Source organism: Colias philodice, chromosome 31 (genome assembly GCF_061535455.1).
Source record: "Colias philodice isolate Cphi_HAF_F1 chromosome 31, ilColPhil1 Martin Lab GWU primary, whole genome shotgun sequence".
Lineage (NCBI taxonomy): Eukaryota > Metazoa > Arthropoda > Insecta > Lepidoptera > Pieridae > Colias > Colias philodice.
The window spans coordinates 3070874-3092258 of NC_143116.1; the positions used below are offsets into that span (position 1 = coordinate 3070874).

The 21385-nt window shown below is 32.1% G+C and overlaps 1 protein-coding gene and 1 long non-coding RNA gene across 2 annotated transcripts in view; both read right to left on the minus strand.

Annotated features, from left to right (window-relative positions):
• LOC149475147 (uncharacterized) overlaps positions 1–21385 on the minus strand; it is a 50349-nt gene that overhangs the window by 1688 nt on the left and 27276 nt on the right. The window lies entirely within an intron of this gene.
• Positions 429–20573, minus strand: sosie (oogenesis-related protein sosie). The gene is made up of 5 exons (XM_089713699.1): positions 20531–20573; positions 10177–10416; positions 5496–5636; positions 1065–1235; positions 429–651 (listed from the first exon to the last, which is right to left on the minus strand). Exons 2-5 carry the CDS (start codon positions 10343–10345, stop codon positions 581–583), a joined length of 552 nt encoding a protein of 183 aa, XP_089569825.1. The 5' UTR covers positions 10346–10416; positions 20531–20573; the 3' UTR covers positions 429–580.

A 21385-nucleotide genomic window follows, 5' to 3' on the forward strand; every position in this document is an offset into this window, starting at 1 on the left:
ATACAGATATTTCTTTCTGTTTATGAAATTATTTACAGTAAAGATTATTAAATCTACTATAAGGTGGTGTTTTAGTATATTATTAACAAGTACATAGTAATATGGTAATTTTTATTTAAAGCAATGTAAAGCGTATCCTTGTATGTGAAAGGAACATCAGTTTTATATTTAATTAATTTTAAATTGAACGTGACGATATATTTTTCTTTTTCAATTAATATTTATTTTAAAATATTGCAGAATTAAGTTAATTAACTTCTTTTTGTTTTAATCTAAGGTAAATACAGATATTTTGATAGATAAAACAATTTAACATTAAAAATGCTTATATGTTATTAGCATTGCCTAGGTTCATCAAAATGTGCATGTTTCATGTAGGTATGTTATGTAATTAGCATGTGTGTGTGTTTGTTAGTACTAATGGCGGCAACTCTTGATTCGTAACTAGTAGTATAATATTCATAGAATGAATACAATATATTTTATATCGATACTAATGTGATTAAAATTTAACAAAAGAGCTTGCGTTGCAACAAATCACACAGAAACTTCTAAAAAGTGCAGTTCAACTATAAATTATTTACAATACAATTTTTCTTAAACAAGACACGAAGAGAATTGCGAAGAGAGACGTGTTCAAGATGTCTGCGTCTGAAATAAACAAAAAGAGCCTTAAGTTTTTTGTATATTATCAACTGATTTCGAAAAAACTGAGAGCGTTCTAAATTCAACTTAATTTTTTTTAGATGTTCGCTTTTGACTGGAAAACGCATCTTGGTGGGGTATCCTTTAAGGGTTATTTTTGACACTTTTGAGTCGTTGCAGTTAGATTTTTCATAAATTAACTAAGCAATTATTTTAAACTAGCTGTGCCCTCCGGTTTTTCCCGCAGTGCTCCACCCCTGATGATATTAGCGTGATGATATATAGCCTTTAGCCTTCCTCGATAAATGGGCTATCTAACACAGAAATATTTTTTCAAATAGGACCAGTAGTTCCTGAGATTAGCGCGTTCAAACAAACAAACTCTTCAGCTTTATAATATTAGTATAGATTTCCCTTACCATTGCAAGTGTGTTCCTTCTCCTTATATCCATTCTCAGTATCACACAGGCAGATTTTATCCTGCGGCATGAACACGCGCATGTGCGCGGGAGCAGCGCCAGTGATGTTAGGCGATAGGCATATGAGACCGTCGTTGCATTCGTCGCTGTTCGCGCAGACGTGGTAGAGCGCTGAAAGTTAATAAAAAATAAAAATAGTTTATTTCGTTTCTAAATTTTACACAATATGAAGTAGTAGCGTAAGTTTAAGAGAAAACCTGTGTCAGGAGGACCCGCTCTTCCTTAACTTAAAATAGGTTATCTACATGAAAAAAAATAAACTGTTTATAAATAAATATTAATAGTTAAATGTGGAGTGTAAAATTATAATTTACGCCCGCGGATTCGCCCGCGTTTTCAAAGAAAAACCAGCATAGTTCCCGTTACCGTGGGATTTCCGGGATAAAATCTATCCTATGTGTTAATCCAAGTTACCTTCTATATGTGTGCTAAATTTCATTGTAATCGGTTCTGTAGTATTTGCGTGAAAGAGCAACAAACACACACATACACATCCTCACAAACTTTCTAATTTATAATATTAGTAGGAAGTAGGATAAAATAAACTAAAACACGATTTATTAAGATAATCTCTAAAAAATTAAACTGGAAAGACGAGCTTTAATAAGATGAAAAACGAAACGAAAACGCCCCTGTTTCATGATGTTTTATAGCAGTATTATTTCCAGGGTGGAAATATTAAAGCGCTCTACAATAAAGTCATCAAGCGCTATCATTCCAATAAACCAATAGGTACTATGAATGCAAATCTGTGAAACTATCACGTCTAAATGACAGTACCTACATACTATGAAAATTTAAATGATGAAAATAGGCAAATTTTTCAAGGAATTAATTAGTTTTGATCTGTCTTTTGAAATTTTTTCATCATATTGAGATTATTATGTAGGTATAGTTGTAATTAAGCCGGTTGCAGTTAACTCACTTGCAGCAGGGGCAATATTGGAATTGGCTACTTAATTGTGATGTGTGTAGGCAAGCAGGGGCAATTTAGAGAACAGCTGAAATTGCTCCGACCGCCGTGCAACCGAAATTGTTCCAATATTGCCCCTGTGGCAGGTACGTGAGTAGCCAGCTTAATTTACAAAATGTTTTAATCAACCAATTAGTCATCCATTAAAATAAAATTTAATAAATGACGATGTTTAATCTATACTAATATTATAAAGCTGAAGAGTTTGTTTGTTTGAACGCGCTAATCTCAAGAACTAATGGTCCGATTTGCAAAATTCTTTCTGTGTTAGATAGCCCATTTATCGAGGAAGGCTATAGGCTATATTATTTCATTACGCTAAAACCAACAGGAGCAGAGCCATGCGGGTGAAACCGCGGGGCACAGCTAGTATTTAAATAAATTAAAACATTGAAAGAAACTAAACAAACTTCCAACAAATGTAAAAAACAATTCCCTTTGTTATTCTTGACCTTGGCAAAAGAAATTAATTGCGATTTACATGAAAAGCTCACCATTACCACGATTATAATATCGTGATTAAATATAATAAGGCGTTGTGACATTGGCCATTGTTAAGTTCGTGCTTAACTTAACTTAAGATCAAAGATTAACTAAGTAAAAGTATTTAACATAACTAAGTAAAAGAGCTCTGTTTCATTAAGGTTATCATTTCGCTAATTAACGTTTTTATTTTTCATTAACGAATGGATAACTAACGCGGTTTTACCCGCATTGCTCCGCTCCTATTGGTAGTAGCGTGATGAATGATGATATATAGCCTATAGCCTTCCTCGATAAATGAGTTATCTCACACCGAAAGAAAATTTCAAATCGGACCAGTAGCTCCTGGGATTAGCCCGCCACGCGGGTAAAACCGCGAAGCGCAGCAAGTAAATAATATTAGTATGTATACCTAGATTGCAATGCATTTTACCACCAGGAAAAGCTGCAAACCACTCTAATTCGGAAACAACTGTGTTGATATAAAAATCCTTGACCCCTTACATGACCTTATTTTTACTGAATAAGTAATATTACAATTTCAGGGTTGTAAGGGAATCGAGGAACAATAGCTTTAACCAACTTCAGGAAATGAGGTAATTCTGTAGTCTGTACCTACGTGTAGGTGAAAAGTGAAAACTTAAATGGTTAATATTGCATTTTATTTTTATGATTATTTTTCCGACCCAAATATCGACCAATAGAATTGCACCATTCGACGTCACGTGGTACAACCTACATGGTATTATACTGATAATTTTTTGAAAATTTTCTCTGGTCGTTGACGTCAAACTGACAGGTTGTATTCAATTGTGAAATTATTGGCGGCCGACATTTGGGACAGAAAAATAATCCCCCGAATACCACACGAGCTTCAAAATTATCTGGCATTTCCCTCAAGGTTCCCTGCAAACAAATAAAGTCGTCAAGTTTTTCAGGAAAAATCACTCGCGCTTCGCGCTCGTGATTTTTTAACCTTGACTAAAAACTTGACTCCTTCATTTGTTTGCAACGAACCTATCGGAAAATACCCGATAATTTTGAAGCTCTTGTGGTATTATAAGTGAATATTCGTATCGATTTATTTCAAATAGCGGAAATCTAGTATACTCTAGTAAAAATAAAGAGAATATTTTTTGTTTGTGTGTACGAAATATATTTAAAAACGAATTATTCTATTGAAAATTCCACCTCATGAAAGTACTAGTTAGGTATAATAAACGCAATGATAACACGAAACTACATAAATGTACATAAAGGTACATAAATGTATGTGTTAATTTTAATTTAGAATTATTTTTAACTTTTAAGTAAGAAGTTAACTTATAAAGATATTTCCTGAATAATAATATTTATTTTTTTGTTCTGTTAAAAAGATCGTATGTGCCGAGCACACGTGTCAGAAGTGAAACTTCTTCTTTCAAAGATACCAAATTCGTCGCCATACTCCATGATGTGACAGTATAGCCATGACGCGACCTTGAAATTTAGGTACTCACAACGTGGTTAAAGAAGTTACACTAAAACAAATGACTTTTTTGGTTGTCGAGTACGTGCCAAGTCGGCTATTATCTAGGTACCTACCTAAAAAAAATTCAAATTGAAAATCAGTGCTGAGGTATTATGTCTCAGGTATCCTGAGTGGCTTCCTTTTTTAGCACGCAACCACACATAAATTTATGTTTTCTATTACCTATTATTTATAAATAGCTGCTCCGCGCGGTTTCACCCCCGTGGCTGTGATGATATATAGCCTACTAGCTTTCCGCCCGCGGCTTCGCCCGCGTTTTCAAAGAAAAACCCGTTCCCGTAGGATTTCCGGGATAAAACCTATCCTATGTCCTTTCTCGGGTATCAAAATATCTCTATACCAAATTTCATGCAAATTGGTTCAGTAGTTAAGGCGTGATTGAGTAACAGACAAACAGACAGAGTTACTTTCGCATTTATAATATTAGTATGGATAGCCTTCCTCGATAAATGAGCTATCTAACACCGAAAGAATTTTTCGAATCGGACCAGTAGTCTCCGAGATTAGCGCGTTCAAACAAACAAACAAACTCTTCAGCTTTATAATATTAGTTTAGATTTACAATGCTATTTGATATGTTTGTTGTGTGTATTGGAATAAATGGTTTCATTCTTTCTTTCATACATGTATTAGAATCTAGCGGCTAGCCTATAACATCTATGACCTAAAATAATTATTACCACCTGGCTTGTATGACATTTGAAATCATAATTTATTCGCAAAGCTATTAATGTTACCGTATTCTACAACGAAAATTGGACAGAAACGTAATTTCCTGCCGAAATAAGTGACGAAATATTTAGTGAAAAGAAATTATATAGCTGTAAGTAGGCAGTTTTTCATACTTTTATAATAGAAATAATAATATACCAACCATATACATACTCACAAAGAGATTTTTTTGGTATATATGTAACTGCGACATTAGTGCAAAACGTTTAAAATATTTATAAACTTTTGAAAGAAATCTTAGAAACGAATATCTTACCCATCATTCAATATCTTATCATTTACATTCTACGCCATGAAAGCTGCACTATCTTGCTTTTATAAGATAAATGATGGACGAATCTGTCATTTCTTAGTTATATTAACGTTACGTAAAGAAAGTCTAAACATTTATTTAACTCCACAAAATACCTGTCTTTCACAAGAGAGCAACTATCTACATGAAAACCCTATCAAAAGACAAATCGAATTGTACTCTCCGCCCTGCTTACGCCTAGCGCGCAAATCGAGAAAAATTATTAATCATCTAATGTTCTACCACATTAAACATAAAATTCCTATCTTTTACAAAATATTAATGGATTATTCCTATACATTATCATACAAGGACCTTTCATAGGAAAGCATAACTTTTTTAACATAAAACGTTACTTACTCTTCGTCTGTGCCTCACACTGCCCATTCACAGGGGGCAGATTGTCCCCGCAAAGGCATCGTGTGACTGGGTCATAGTGCGTCCTCACGCATGACGAGCTGGTGATTCCCGCGCATTCTGCTTGCCGGGAACACGCGCGTGCTGAAAGTACGTAGTATAAGTACGTGGTAAATTGTTATATGTACAAGGTAAACTCATACTCAAACTCAAACATTTATTTATTCAATTAGACTTCTTCGAGAAGCACTTTTGAATCGTCATAACTCATAACATTTTTAACATTTACCAGCAGTATCTAAGGAGAAAACCAGCAAGGAACTCCATAGTTGCTCTTTTAAAATCATTTCAATATTACAATTTAATTTTACATTATAATATGTAACTACATAATTTTATATACCAAAGAACCGTCCAGTGATTCTTATTCTATCTTATGAGACAACCCTTCGTGGATCTATATATAATATTCTATACAGTCATGTAAAATAGGTAGTACCTACAGGTTATACAAGTCATAAAATATGATAATATACATATACAACATAAACAAGTTGTACATATTTTAGTGTATGCATTTGTGTTATTTTTTGCATTTCATGCACATTGGACAAATTGTAATTTAATTAATTAATTTATAAATTGTAAATAATTAATTTATAAATTGTAAATAATTTAATTAATTAATTTATAAATTATTTAATAAATTGTAATGGTATTTTATTTTATTTAATACATTTGAAAAATTAGATAGTGCGAACACAGTCGCGTAGTACGTGTACTACAGATTAGCGATTCAGAATTCAGATTGTATTTTTAAGCTATTGCATAGCTTCTATCGCGGGCCTTGAGCGCGGGGACCGAATCCAGAAATTCCGTAACGAAAAAATCCTCACGCTCCCCACTCCGACGGACACGGAGGTGTGGCTTGAAGGCATGCTATGCAATAGCTTTACCGCGGCAGTCCCCGAGTGCTACACGTCTTTTTTTTGTCAGTTTGATTGGTTTTCTTGTTACTGCACTACTGCACAAAAGGTATACGGATAACATCCGGTGAACAGAGAAAATAACCAGATCATTTGGAAGGCTTACGTTTCGGCATTAATTCAACAGAAGTATGATAGATGGGGGAATAAATAAAAAGAGCGTATGTGCTGAGCACACGTGTCAGAAGTGAAACTTCTTTGGCAATATTGGAAGATACCAAAATCGTCGTATTACCATGGACCAATAATATTCGTCCATGGTATTACTCCTTGACAGTACAACTAACTATTTACCCTTTCCAAAACCAATTAAAAACGACAACCAACCGTTGCATAGGTCAAGCCGATTTACCTCATTACGTAGTCTATAGATATCTACAGTGGCCTCTAACTTGACGTGCGGAAGTTGCCGACCAAAACAAGCTGACCCCTCGCGTTATCTGACCTATAAAGCGTTTTATACGCAGAATAAAACGCTCTTAGCTTTTTGCTTTACTACGATTCTGCTCTGATATACGAATAATACATACTTTATTCATGTTTTGTGGTCATACTACATTAAAAAATTATTAGCGAAACTGTTCTAAAATTTTGATTGAAGAAAACAGAACGTAGAGATTTCTTAGTAGGTACGAGTTACTAGACTTAAAATAAGAAGTTCGATTATTAATTTTGGTTTCAAAGAATCCAATAGAAACAAACACCCTTTTTATTAATCAATCTATAGAGGTGTACATTATACAGTCCTACTACTTACATAAAAAGTACAAAAATTAATATTGCCAAGTGTAAATCCGATATTAATGGACCCATTTTGTGACCAGTATAAAAAATGCGATAACCATCAACTACTTCTAAACGGAAGTTACGAAATGTGGCTGTTAGTGTTGCCATTATACATATTTCGAAATGTGGCTGTTAGTGTTGCCATTATACACACTCGCAACATTGAGTTAAATGTCAAATTACTAAAATAGAATATCGCCTGTGTGATTGTTACCTTTTAAACGCTTTTATTGGCCAATGATATTCCGGTTGTCTAGAAGAGATCATTGCTAAGTGATAAGGCCGCCTAATAAACTGTAGGTATATACTGTGTTTTTGTGTAAAATTGTAACAACATTATATCCCTTATGTATTGTTAAATCGAAGAGTAAGTAATTATAAATAAAATAAGATATTGTTAAGAAAAAGGCGTAGATAGGTCACCAAAATAACATTATAATAAGTCCGTGTTTAAGTTAAGTTTAAGTGTGAATTTCTATGTGTGTGCAGTTGTTAAAACTTATTCCTAGAAACAAAACAGAAATAGCAAAGCTCTAGTCAGTAGTTATATTCGTTTGATAAGATCTTTACCAAAATACAACATTGAGTATTATATTCGTAGAATCGAAAGTAGATATAGGTATGTTGTAAAATTATTATGGCCGGTACGAGAGGGTACGGGTATAAAATGATAATTTAGAAGCAATAGGTATCTAACGTTTGAATAATTCCTTGCGAATATATCCATACTAATATTATAAATGCGAAAGTACTCTGTCCGTCTGTCTGTTACTCAATCACGCCTTAACTACTGAACCAATTTGCATGAAATTTGGTATAGAGAGATTTTGATACAAGAGAAAGGACATAGGATAGGTTTTATCCTACGGGAACGGGTTTTTCTTTGAAAACGCGGGCGAAGCCGCGGGCGGAAAGCTAGTATTATATATATATTATATATATATTGTATTAAGTCTGTGATTTTCATGGACAAAGTTACAGAAAAATATAACAATAAATAAAATAATAATAATATCCCTTTTTAGTATTTTTATTATTCTATTAGTAACATTATAATGTAAAAATAGCTACATTATATTATTACTTATTCTGTGAAATCTACGAATTAAGAACTGCGTCGTTTTTGGTAACACTTGTTTTACATATGAATAGCATTGCGTAGTTTTGCGTGTAACTATAATACAATCAATACTGCCTACGTAATTTACAGCATTTGGTTGAAGGTAAGTTACATGTCTTTGACTTTAAATATAGATCTTTCTTAATATGTACTATTATAAAGGCGAAAGTTTGTAAGTACGTATGGATGTATGGATGTTTGTTACTCTTTCACGTAAAAACTACTGAACCGATTACAATGAAATTTAGCACACATATAGAGGGTAACTTGGATTAACACATAGGATAGGTTTTATCCCCGAAATCCCACAGGAACGGGAACTATGCGGGTTTTGGCGAAGCCGCGGGCGGAAATCTATAATAAAATATATTCGCAGGCAAATTGTATAATTTCTCCGTTTACAAATGCTCGTCATTTTGTAATATGCTGAGGATTTACTTTTTCTCAACGTCCACAAAAAGATGGTTGCTAATCGACGGAAGCTCCTATTTCTGTAGTTAAACAAAACAAGAACCTAACCTAACCCACCTCCTTTTCCAAACCAGTTTCTGATTACGGATTCTCGACATCTTCGACCATTTGTATTGCGAATTTTCAGCGCAGTGAAACACTAAATTACCACGGGAAGATCCTCATTTTAATAATTACAAAAGATGTCGCTATATTAAAAACTAGTTTTGCGCTAGCGGCTTCGACCGCGTAGTCAAAGAGAAGCCCGCATAGTTCCCGTTCCCGTTGGATTTCCAGGATAAAACATATATATATATATATATCCTTTGTCCTTTCTCAGGTCTCAAGCTATCGCTGTACCAAGTTTGAAGTTTGAACCTGTTTTACCTGTACCTGTTTTGAAGTAAATCCATGCAGTACTTTATGGGATTAGCTAGATTAGCTAGCTAGATTTAGGATTAGCCCGGACATACATACAGACAAGCAGACATACAAACGAACAGACAAAAATTCTCAAAAATGTATTTTATGCGCCGGTATCTATTGTAGATCGATTTTATTATGTGTATAGATATGACATAGACCACGCGGGCGGAAAGCTAGTAGGTATACCTACTATAAATTAATCATAACAGCCAAAGTCTTACACCATACTATATTTAATTCAAAAATTGCCTTGCAAGCCACGATATACAATAATAGCCTTTCATCAATCACTTGTCATATAAAATTGATGACGTATTAAAAATAGCGGGCACGCAATTCGTGACCTTTTATGAAATAGACTATATTAAATGTGCGATTTTATTTATGGGAGGGATTGTGGTATATATCTGAGAGATTTATGTATCTAATTTTGTATCAGAGCATTATATTTAGCATTCTTTGATACACATTGTAGCACTAGCATAAAAGGTTGTATGGATTTTGCTTGAAGCGTGTGAAATTATTAAATTACTGAAAGTTTAATTTCGATCCAACAGTTTTTCTTCCAAAACAAATACATAGTGTTGGATTTTAAAAATACTCACATGTTATATCATTCTTTAAACCTACGCCCAAAATAGAGTTGCCGGTTTAAAGGGTTTAAAATCTTCGTAGTTTTGAAAGGCGAATTTTTCCATTCCATTTTTTTTAATTCGATTTTCATCATTCATCTATAGTCTATACCTTACCTACTCTGCATTTTACTTAATGACCAGAATTCGGAAATCTCTTCTTCTTTTTGTCTATGGCCTTACCGATTACCCTATGGGCGAACTATGCCATGAATCTCTATAATCTATTCTATACTCTACACTTTTTTATCTGTGACATGAATCTAATGACAAGCAAAACTTACCTGGTGGCGGTGTCGGCGCAACATCCTTAGGCGCTTGCGTATTACTCTTCCCGAACGTCGTGAGAGCCTCAGAGGATTCCCCAGTAAGCCAACCAACGAGTAACAGCGGCAATATAGCCGCCGCAGCCTGTCTCCTGCACCACATCTTGACCACCAAAAATATATGCATTGTGAACGCGCCTTAACGCTTCGTTGCTATGGCAACACTGTCACTGTCACTGTCACTCTGTGACGTTTGTGCTATAATGGAGGGTTATGTCAGTGTGTGGAAGCGTGTGTCGGTAGCGACGGCGTTCATTTAGACTAGAGGCAGTTATAGAAAACTGAGTAAGAAAGCTTTACTAATCTGTTTGTTAAGTCTTGTAATTTTATAAGTCTAACGGCCAGTTTCACAGTTTCTGTATAGGTTTTTTTAAGCCTAGGTATATGTCGAAATTTACTTAAGAATATATACATAGAAACGTATCACATATAATAGGCTTTCAGGGGAGTTACCATGATGTCTTATAGCAGTATTTTTTCAAGTGTGAGAAAGTGATGGCGCTACACGACATATAATATAGCGCTATCAGTTTTCCACTATAACACTAAGTACTGCTTTAAGACATAATAAGTGGGCAGCAAATTGTAAAGCCAGCCCAAAAACTAGAAGCTAACTATATATTTACAAGAATATTTGTATAAATGTAAATTTCGAACGGAATTTGTATTAACAAGAATTAATTCACTGTGATATAGTTATGTAAAATTTTATAGCCGTCGCTGTCGATTATATACAGAAAAGAGTGTTTCATGTTATTTTTTAATCTGTAGCAAAGCATTATTATTTTGTGGTGATCTGTGAATGAAATTTTCATTTATTTGGGTGCATTAATTTCTATAAACAACTTAACTTACAAAGGCCTAATAAAAGTTCTACAAAAAATCTCAAGTAACGTTATTAACATTCGTTGAAATTAAAACTTTATTTCATAGCAGTAATGTTCAAAATCTATTGTATCGCTCATAAGAAAACTCGACCATATACACACGTAGGCAGAGTTTTGCTTCAGACAATTTTGCGCGTGATTGTGTGTCTCGTTGTTTATTGTACTTGAATGTGTGGGTGCACAATAGAGATAATTATAATATTATAAATGCGAAAGTATGTATGTTTGTTACTCTATCACGCCATCATAATATAATAAAACGCTGAAAGATAGATTAGTCTAAAATATCGCATAATGCATCAATTGATTGCCCAGCTATTTGTGAGCGAATTTGGCTTAGATTACTGGTGAATATATTTAAAATAGTAATTGTTTTTGTAACAACATCAATCACATTTAGTTTCAGATTTCCTTCTACCCATTTTGCGCATTAAAAATATCCCACAAGTATTGTAGGTATATATTCAATGTATTTTCCTATACTTAATAATGATAATAATATGATAACATGTACCTGGAGTGTTTACAATCAATTTCTTCTCTTGAAGTAGGTAAATAAAAGGCAGATAGCGAGCGAGCGAAGCCAAAAAGAATGAAAAAATCCTAATAATTTTTGAAATATTTATTTATTGTATTCATTAGTAATATTATGGCTTTGAGTATAAAAATTCACTATACGCTGACACTGGGAAACTTTCTGTCTTTTCCATTCTTCTATATTTTTTATTTGAACTGCAAATTACTACGCTTGAGTTATGATAGATTTTTTTATTGATCAGCAAGGAAGCACACGACCATGAATCATGATCTCGATAAGCTAAGAAGTGACTTAAGATAAAGTGAACTAAGTAATTTTAGTTTAAATTTAGTATTGATTTTATAATCCAGGCCAGGGGCTGGATGCTGCTGGTTTCTTAAAACGCAATAAAAATTTTCCAAAGTTCATGTTGGACCTATGCCACGTAAGCCTTCCAAAATACTGGATGTCTTTCTTATTCCTTTCATGAAATCATATTTTGAGAACAACTTCAGTTTATCGACAAAGATTTGTAAATTCATATACGATGATATTGAATGTTAAGATTATTTAGGAAATATCTTTATTCCTGCATATGAATGAATGCATGTGGGATGGTTGTTATTTTTTTACAAAGTTTTACGTATAAAGTAGGATTAATATACTATGTAAAACATAGCTAAAATTATGTAAGGTAAATACATAGGTAGGTACCTACCTACTTCTTACCCAGGAACCTCGAAGATTATTTGAAATTAAATATTCAAAGATATATCAAACTTTTATTTTTTCCTCCTCTGGCCTGTATCTGTATTATTGCCTGTAATAGAATCTACTGTGATAGAAATAAGCACATTTATTTTATAGTTTTTATTTTCTTTTTTGCACCAAATGCAGCTCTATAGTCAGTGGATTCGATTTACAACGGTGATAATATGACGTTCATTATTTCTTCGATTACTTCAAAATTCCGAAAATATTATTTTATTTTGAGTGAATCCATCCTAAAATTATCATGAAAGTTTATATATTTGTTACTCTTGCAAGGCTAAACCTCTGCACCAATTTTAATGAAATTTCCAGGATCATTATATTGGGAACTTATTGGGAATTATCCATAGCCATTCATTCTTAAATGACCGCCTCCTCGGTACAGTGGTTGACGCGTGAGCGTAGAACCGAGCCCCGAGGGGTCCTGGGTTCGATTCCCGGTGGAGACGAAAAAAAAAAATGTCTCGGTCTGGCAGGACACAGAAGGCTGATCACCTACTTGTCCCTAAAGAAAAATCGATCAGTGAAACAGATGTATGAATAATACATCTGCCCCTTACCCCACTACGGGGACACGGGACTTCACTATTCATTCTTAATTCTGTGCCAACAACAATCAATTTATTAAGTTTGTCATTTGTGTAAAGCATACGAAAGATGTATACGTTGATATATTTTCTACTACTTCTAAAAATTTAGCACAGACTGGACTTGTATACATTTTTAAAGACTATATAAATTTATTCTTAAATCAATTACAAAACACGGCAACATTTACTAATCATGTTTAATAATAATTAAAGACACTGTAAATACACTACTTACTTACTACTTACTATTATTTTCAAAGCCTTTGCTTCTTCCAAAAAAAAAAGTTTCACTATTTTTTTTTTTAAATATAAAATTTTAAAACATGGCAACATTAAAATTCTTACCCGGTGCTTGTGTTGTGGACGTAGGTTTCGGCGGTTCTGTGTACGCTCTTCCAAACGAAGATATTCCGAACGAGTGTGTTGTTTTTACGAATAGACACATTGATAGAGTTATAAGGATTGATTTTGTATACATTTTGCACTGGAGGCTGTAGAACGTATAGTTTGGTTATAGTATTGTTTCGCGTGTGTTTTGTTTTTGTTTTAATGATTTATTCTAGAAAGTTGAATGTTGTTGAACAGTTATTGTTATAGCGAATTGTGTAGGTACGGTTTTTGTAATCATAGAACGATTTGTGAGTTCACGGGTAGTTGAATTTATAAATAACTTTATCAAGTTACATCAAAATTCAGCAATCCGTAAACAATAGAAATAATGTTTTTAATATTTACTGAACATTAATCAATATAAAGTACTATTTTTAATAACTTATTTAATAATATCCGAAGAATAAGCTAAAAAGGTATATAAATGTTGCCAATCAAATATTTTTTTTTAATTTCAATTTCTGTAGGTAACAGATAACAATGAAAAGACAGCTTTTCAATCACGCAAATGTAGAATAGCATTATATAAATTGATTTCCATCATTCCATCAATTCTTTTGATTTTCTTTTGTCATCATTCATCAGAGTTGTGTGCGTGACAGTTGGCGGTCAAAGCGCCATTTCATGATTTATGACATTGACATTTCTTTGACAGCTATGTTTTTTTTTTCTTTTGTGTTCGATGACAATTTTGTGTGATGGCAATGAGTAATTGTTTTGAGGATTGAGGATATGATTTGTTTTTTTATTAATGTTTGTGCAAAAGCGTTCTGTCACGGTTTTTATACGTTTCTGTTTGACCGTTTGAAGCATTATGTAGCATATTTAGTGTATTGATATTTGATATAGTCAGCATGTTATGTAGGTACCTATTAAAAAATATTTTATGTATTTGCCTTGATTACGCATATGAATCAAGCTAGGCTTTAGCTTGCAAATTAAAATAATGATGAGTACATTGTATAAAATATTAAGTATATTTTATGTAGGTATCGATTGAAACCACTACTAGGTACGAAAGCTTGGTTTTTATAATACTATTTAAATCTAATATTATGTTACTGTATTGTTTATACTATGTAGTTGAAGACACAACAATTAGGTATTTCAATATAAAAAAATAGGTAGCAAAATTTACGACACGTCTTAAAAGCGTCTTAATAAAACAAAATATTGCATTAAAAATTACTGTTTCTTCGCTGTTTTTTATACTTTTTTCAGAATATTATAATTATACAATGTTATCTTTAATATACATATAATAGATAATATACTTATTACTACTACGGTATAATATTTGAGTACCTATGTGTAATTATTTAACAAAATTTTAAAATGAGATTCCGTTTAATGCTTCAAATTATTTTAATTTACAATACCCCATTGCGTGTTTGCTATGTTTCGATTTAATTATTACAATCAATTATTCGTTTATACAACAACTTAAACAATCAATCAATCAATCAATCAAATAAATTGTTATTCCTTATAGTAACTCACGTAAAGTCTTAAATATTCAATGGTTTACGATTTTACGTAATCTTATGTAGGTAAAATGCGATCCAACTAAGATTAGGAACGTCAGTCACCTTTATATTATGTCATTTTATTGCACGCCTCATAAGCGAAGCGTTGAGGTGGGTACTACTGTCACTTCGCGCAAAACATCTGATTTTTCAAACTTAAAATGTCTTTATGTATCATACATTGCACTTGTAAGATAATACATACACACACATATTAAGAAAAAACACTATTTTTAACGTTCATGATATTTTTGATGTCATTTTTGTTATTTAAACTAGTTAAAAAACAGTTTAAAAAAGTTCTGTCTTGGACGTCCGTGTGTCTGTATGTGCGGATCCTTTTTCTTGTTAACACGATAGCGACCGAAATACTTTACTAATCGAGTCTTTTTTTTTCTCTTACGCTTGAGTATGCTCAGGAATAGAACCCTTTCATTTTTCAGGGTCTGATTCGATGTGGTTTAATTGTTATTAAATAAACAAAAATAATAATTAATAAATATTTATTAAAAAAAAAATTATGAGGCGTGCACTTTTGGATTTTCCAAATTATTTTTACAGTTAATTTTATTTTGACTCACTCTGACATAAATTTTAAACGTTGTCGCTTGAAGTAACAGCTATGACGTCACAGTATGGCGCTGGATCTATCTAATTTTTAGTTGTATCACAAAGTCTCTACATAAAGGCATATTTAAACCAGAGCGGTATCCGCTACCGCCGTGGTATAAGTATACCGATCGGTACGCGATTAGAGTCGTTATAACATACTCCGTAAGGGATTTAATCGCGTGCCATCAAGATACCGCTACCCTCGGCGGTAGCGAATACCGCTCTGGTTTGGATAGGCCTTAAGTTTCATATTTATAAACATTGCAACCCCTTTCAATAAAAAGTCGTCTTAATTTATTCGAAATCCAGGTTGAAGAACGAGGCAGTAAGTGTAGATATATATGTTTTATTTAAATAAAACATATAGGTAACGAGATATTTTAACCGCATTGTGTAATTATACTATTTTTAAGTAAATTAAAATATCTATCGACCTATGATAAACGAGGAAAAAGAAAGAGTATCAGCTATAACGCAAATCATTCTTCAGGCTTTAAAATAAATTTTGTATTAAAACATACAGTTAAATAGTAAACCAATTAGATTAAATACTTACTTTTATCTAAATTTCCCAAAACTACATACTTTACAACATCAACCAATCTACAGAATTCAAATTCCATCTACTTTTTTCTATATTGGCAACTCAAATCTAAAAGCTGTCTAATTTTGATACATGACATTTACGAAATACAGATAAAAAAATTCCACAGATTCAAAATTACCAGGTGCCTGCGTTGTCGTTGGTCGCATTAACGGTGGACGCGTATTCGAGACCCCGAAAGTGCTTAGCGCAGAGAGACCGCATAGAAACAATAGTATGAGGAGCACGTTGTATTGAAGCCACATTTTTTCTTTTTTTTTTAGCCTTCGGTTGCCAGTACTAAAAATAATTTTAAAAAGGTTTTATAATGGGTGTCATTTAAGCTATCACCAATTTAATTAGTTTTGTGTTTCTTAAATAATAGGGTTTGTCCTCAAAATAGTAGATCTGTCACCAAAATGTAGTCACCAAACAATGCAAAATCAGTTCCACAATAAATCACCTAAAATCCTGAGATATAAGGTCTAGTACCAAATAAATGTTTTTGTATGTATTATAATAGGTGTGTCCTAATAAGTATTTAAGCAAACTAATTTAAAGAGATCACCAATAAATCATATTATGTTACTAGAAAATTGCATTAAGTTCAAATAAAAAATTAGGGTTGTATCATCGTTTCAACCAAAAGATTCTGCTACATACATAACTAGACTCCCAAGGTTCTAAATTGCCAATGGTAGTATAAATTATATTTAAAAAAATTTTTTAGCAGAGTAGTAAATAAAACAATTGTTAAAGTCAAAATAATCAATATTTATTGTTTAAAATAATTACCACTGAACAATCAGCGCTGGTTTAAAAAAGCTGGCTTTTGGCTAGCAGAATAGTAGATAAAGTTAAAATAATCAATTTTTAAAGCGCGCCAATTTGTCTCCGCCCCTTTGATCATTTTTTCATTAAAATTATAAATTGATGTATTAAATTGGTAACGAATACTATTAATTTAATATCTGAACGAAATAAAATGTTACTACTGTATTGGTGACAAAATATCAAATAAAAAGGAGTCGCAGTCAGGGATCGATAATCGATTTATTTGGTGACAGATCTACCATTCTGAGCACAGAGCTATTATTTAAGTAACAAAACTGTTATTAAAAGAACGAAGTTTATATTCATGTAATGCAATATAATTTTATTGGTTATCGATCTCTTATTTTACACATATATTAACATTAATTTGATAATTCATACCTGGGAACAATTATTGTTTATCTGAGAACGAAAATATTTCGTGGTGATAGATCTATTTATTAGGTGATACAACTTGATGACAAATATAAATTTTGGTGATAGAAAATATAGTTCCCTTTTATAATTTTGTGAACTACGTGGTTTTGGCTAAATTATGTTGTCTATTTACATATTTACATAAATTTTGTAACTATAGAATACAGTTTACAAATCTACTTATGTTTTTATACTATAAATTAATATGTACATATTATAGGTCTAAAATAAATCGCGGTGTCTACTTTATATTCATAAACTACATAATTTCATCCTACATACATTTAACATCTACATACTACGTCATTGTGTTAATACGACTAAAAATTATTTAAAAAATTAGTGCCTAACTGAAAGAAAAGGTACCTACGCCTTAGAAAGGTGTTCGTTTTATATTTATTTAGGACTAGCGGTCCGCCCCGGCTTCGCCCGTGGTACATATTTCGCAATAAAAGGTAGCCTATGTTCTTTCTCAGGGTCTAAAGATTATCTGTGCCAAATTTCATCAAAATCGGTCCAGTATAGTTTATGCGTGAAAACCATACATACATACATACATACATACATACACACAAACCTTTCCTCTTTATAAGTATATTAGTATAGATATAAAATTTAAATATAATATTTTCTAAATGGCAATATCTACACGGTAGGTACATCATTAATTATAAAAGCCATACCACGTACCTACAATTATGGTGCCTGTTTACAACTACATTATGTAATTACATTTTTGTGTTTATTTGTTTCAGGTATTTTCAGAAAGAGAACCAAATTTGATGTTTTTTGTAGCAGATACTAGATAGCTGAAGTTTTAAGTAACTTTGTCTATAAATGAATAAGGGCCGATTTTTCAATGCATGGATAAAACTTATCCGTCCAATAAAGTATTACATGATAATATTATTAAAATGTCACGTAAACTGTCAAATACGGGCAATTAGAATACGTTTTTAAAATGGTAGTTTTATACATTATTCGACGAATGAGTTTTATCCAAGCATTGAAAAATCGGCCCTTAATGGTTAAATGCTTCTTGCCAATCGTTGTTATATTTTAATAACGCCTACGCTTGTTGACACATTATTTTGTCGCTTGAAGTTATCAGTTTAAATAGCATAAAAATCATACTAAAAACACGCTCCATTGCCTATGGACACAGACAACAAGTCTAAAATTAAAGCTAATAAATCAAGGAAATTATTTAAAAAATCCTTCGATTACAAAATGTTAATCCATAGTAAATGATTAAATATGGGTCAGGGCCGGAATTAAACATAAGGCCCTGAGGCTTAATAAACGTAAGGGGCGCCTTGTGGAGAGTTTTAAGTCCCTAACCCCTAGTATGGGAAAGACGTGCATCTGTTTTTTTTACGGCCAAGTCCGTAAAATGAAATAGAATTGAAGAAGATAATATTATCAAACTTCAATTTAATCAAAATCACATCAGGTGCCTTAGACAAAGTAACAATTAAAAAACGATAACGAAGTTAGAAAAGGAAAAATATATGGGATTGACATTAGATAGACCACGTGATCTAACGCGGCGTATGTCAATCCCATACATTTTTGCCTTTTCTAACTTCGTTATCGTTTTTTAATTGTTACTTTGTCTAAGGCCCCAGGTAGGTATACTATAAGACAATGTTCATAATATTATGACGATTGAAACAGTCTGACAAATAAACGAAATCAAATAAAACATTGCAACATAATTTTGATTTTAATAATGCTCTATGGAAAGGTATAAGCTTTCCGTCCTTGCTTCGCTCGCATACTGCACAATTATTTCACTCCTTTCAAGTTTAGTTTTGAGATGAATATTCTATATCCACACTAGCTAGGTATCTCTACTCTCTCTCTATCTCTACATAATCAATCTATCTAAATCCCTTCAGCGGTTCTGGCGTAAAATCGCAACATCAGAGTTATTTTCGCATTTATAACATTATAATGTATTATAAAAAATCCTATTTATCTACAAGTGTCTTATCTCTCTTCAAAATTTCATTGAAATCGTTTCAGCAGTTCCTACGTAAAAAGGACATGTATTTAAAATTATTAAACTTAAGTTTTTAGTATCATCACTTAGCTACCAAACGATAACTTGGAATAAGTTGGCTTAATAACTGATAAGCAGTAACATACCAACACGCAAACATCTCTCCATGTTTATTATGTGAATTTATGACTCGCTTATCTTTTAGATCAGCAAGTAGCAGGTCATTTATAAAAAAATATGTTATTTTGTTTCAGTGTTAGTCATTATGACGTTATTTTTAGTGTAAAAGTACTTAAAAAATGAAAGAATTGTTACATAGAGTTGCGTATAAAAATCTAAAAATGTGAAAGAAACTAGCTAATTTAAGATTTAATAATACTAAAAATATCTTAATATTTGTACCAATTTTATGAAGAAATCAACTTTTTGATTACGTCCTAAAAAATGGTAATATAAAAAGAATAATTCTTTTGAATTAAAAAAAAAAGTATTGCGTATCTGTAGCGTCCTTTATTTGGCGGGAAATGCCATTATGAAAAAAAAATTAAGAAAAATATGATCCCACAGCTTACTGTAACTTATTACCTACTTAGAAAATGTTGTGTAAAGAAAAAAGAGTTAATTAAATACGTTGTAATAATTATTACTGTTTATTTTGTAATAAACACACTCAGTGAACTATTTCTATGCTTGTTTCTATGTATATATTGTCTATGATTGTGAAAAAGCGTATTATGATACTGTGAAAAGCTGCGCTGTGCAAAAATATTACGCAAAACGTTTAAAATAAATTTAATTAATTATCTGTTTGTAGAATACCATAATCTATTTTGAATTAAATAATTAATCTTTATAAAAATAAGTGTTTAAAATTTAAGATTGCAAAAATGAGTTTTTATAAAAATAATTTGTCTGTCTTATACTTGAAAAATATATAGAAGAATGTTACAATTTTTTTGCATTACAACACACATTTTTTATACAATAATGAATTTAAAACAAAATATGCATTAACTATGGTAATTTTACAAACAGATTAAAAAAAATGCGTGCAAAAAGCGCGTGCATTAGATTCGATTTAAAATTGCGTTTAGAACACACGAAGGAGGTTTTATTATTATTATTTCTTTTTTAAGTTTTATTTTTAATTTTATTCACTGTGGTATTATATTTTAGTTACAGTTTTGGAGTTTTCTTTCTTCGTTCGTTGGCGGCGGTAGTTGACGCGGGACTAAGTTAAGCCGCACACGAAGGTTCTTTTCTTGGTATACAGGATGCTTAGAAATGGTGTTTCTTTTATTTTTATTATTGTGTGTTTTCAGGTGGTGTGTAAGCTTACACATAATTATAAGTTTTTTTAATTATAAACGAATATGAGTAATAAAGTCATTGAATTATCCATGGAGTTTTATTTCTTTAATAACTACATAGTATAAAACAAAGTCGCTTTCTCCGTCCCTTTGTATGCTTAAATCTTTAAAACTACGTAACGGATTTTGATGCGGTTTTTTTTAATAGCTAGAGTGATTCAAGAGGAAGGTTTTAGTATATAATTTATTATGTTTTAGACAAAGCGGGCGAAGCCGCGGGCGGTAAGCTAGTTATTTATAAGTAAGTTTATAAGTATACTAGCTGCTCCGCGCGGTTTCATCCCCGTGGCTCCGCTCCTGTTGGTCGTAGCGTGATGATATATGTACATAGCCTATAGCCTTCTTCGATAAATGAGCTATCTAACACCGAAAGCATTAATTTTCAAATCGGACCAGTAGTCCCCGAGATTAGCGCGTTCAAACAAACAAACAAACAAACTCTTCAACTTTATAATATTAGTATAGATTAAATTTACGTCGTTGCAGTATTTATGATCAAATTTTTAAACCAAAATTGAGTGATGTATTTGTTTTACTTTACATAGCTTTTTTGTAGAATTTTTCACCGAAGAAATCACTTTTTCATTCACTTTTATTTCTTGTAGTATCCGAACACTGAACAAAAAAAAAATTGCAAGATTTTACAGTAGTGAATATAGTACTTT

Bases quoted from the DNA above. Each gene is read 5' to 3' on its own strand.
- sosie (XM_089713699.1), bottom strand. From the start codon at position 10,345: ATGCATATATTTTTGGTGGTCAAGATGTGGTGCAGGAGACAGGCTGCG. The intron at 5,637-10,176 runs GTAAGTTTTGCT...ACGTACTTTCAG, and splicing joins TGCGCCGACACCGCCACCAG to CACGCGCGTGTTCCCGGCAA. The intron at 652-1,064 runs GTAAGGGAAATC...TGTTTATTTCAG, and splicing joins GAAGGAACACACTTGCAATG to ACGCAGACATCTTGAACACG.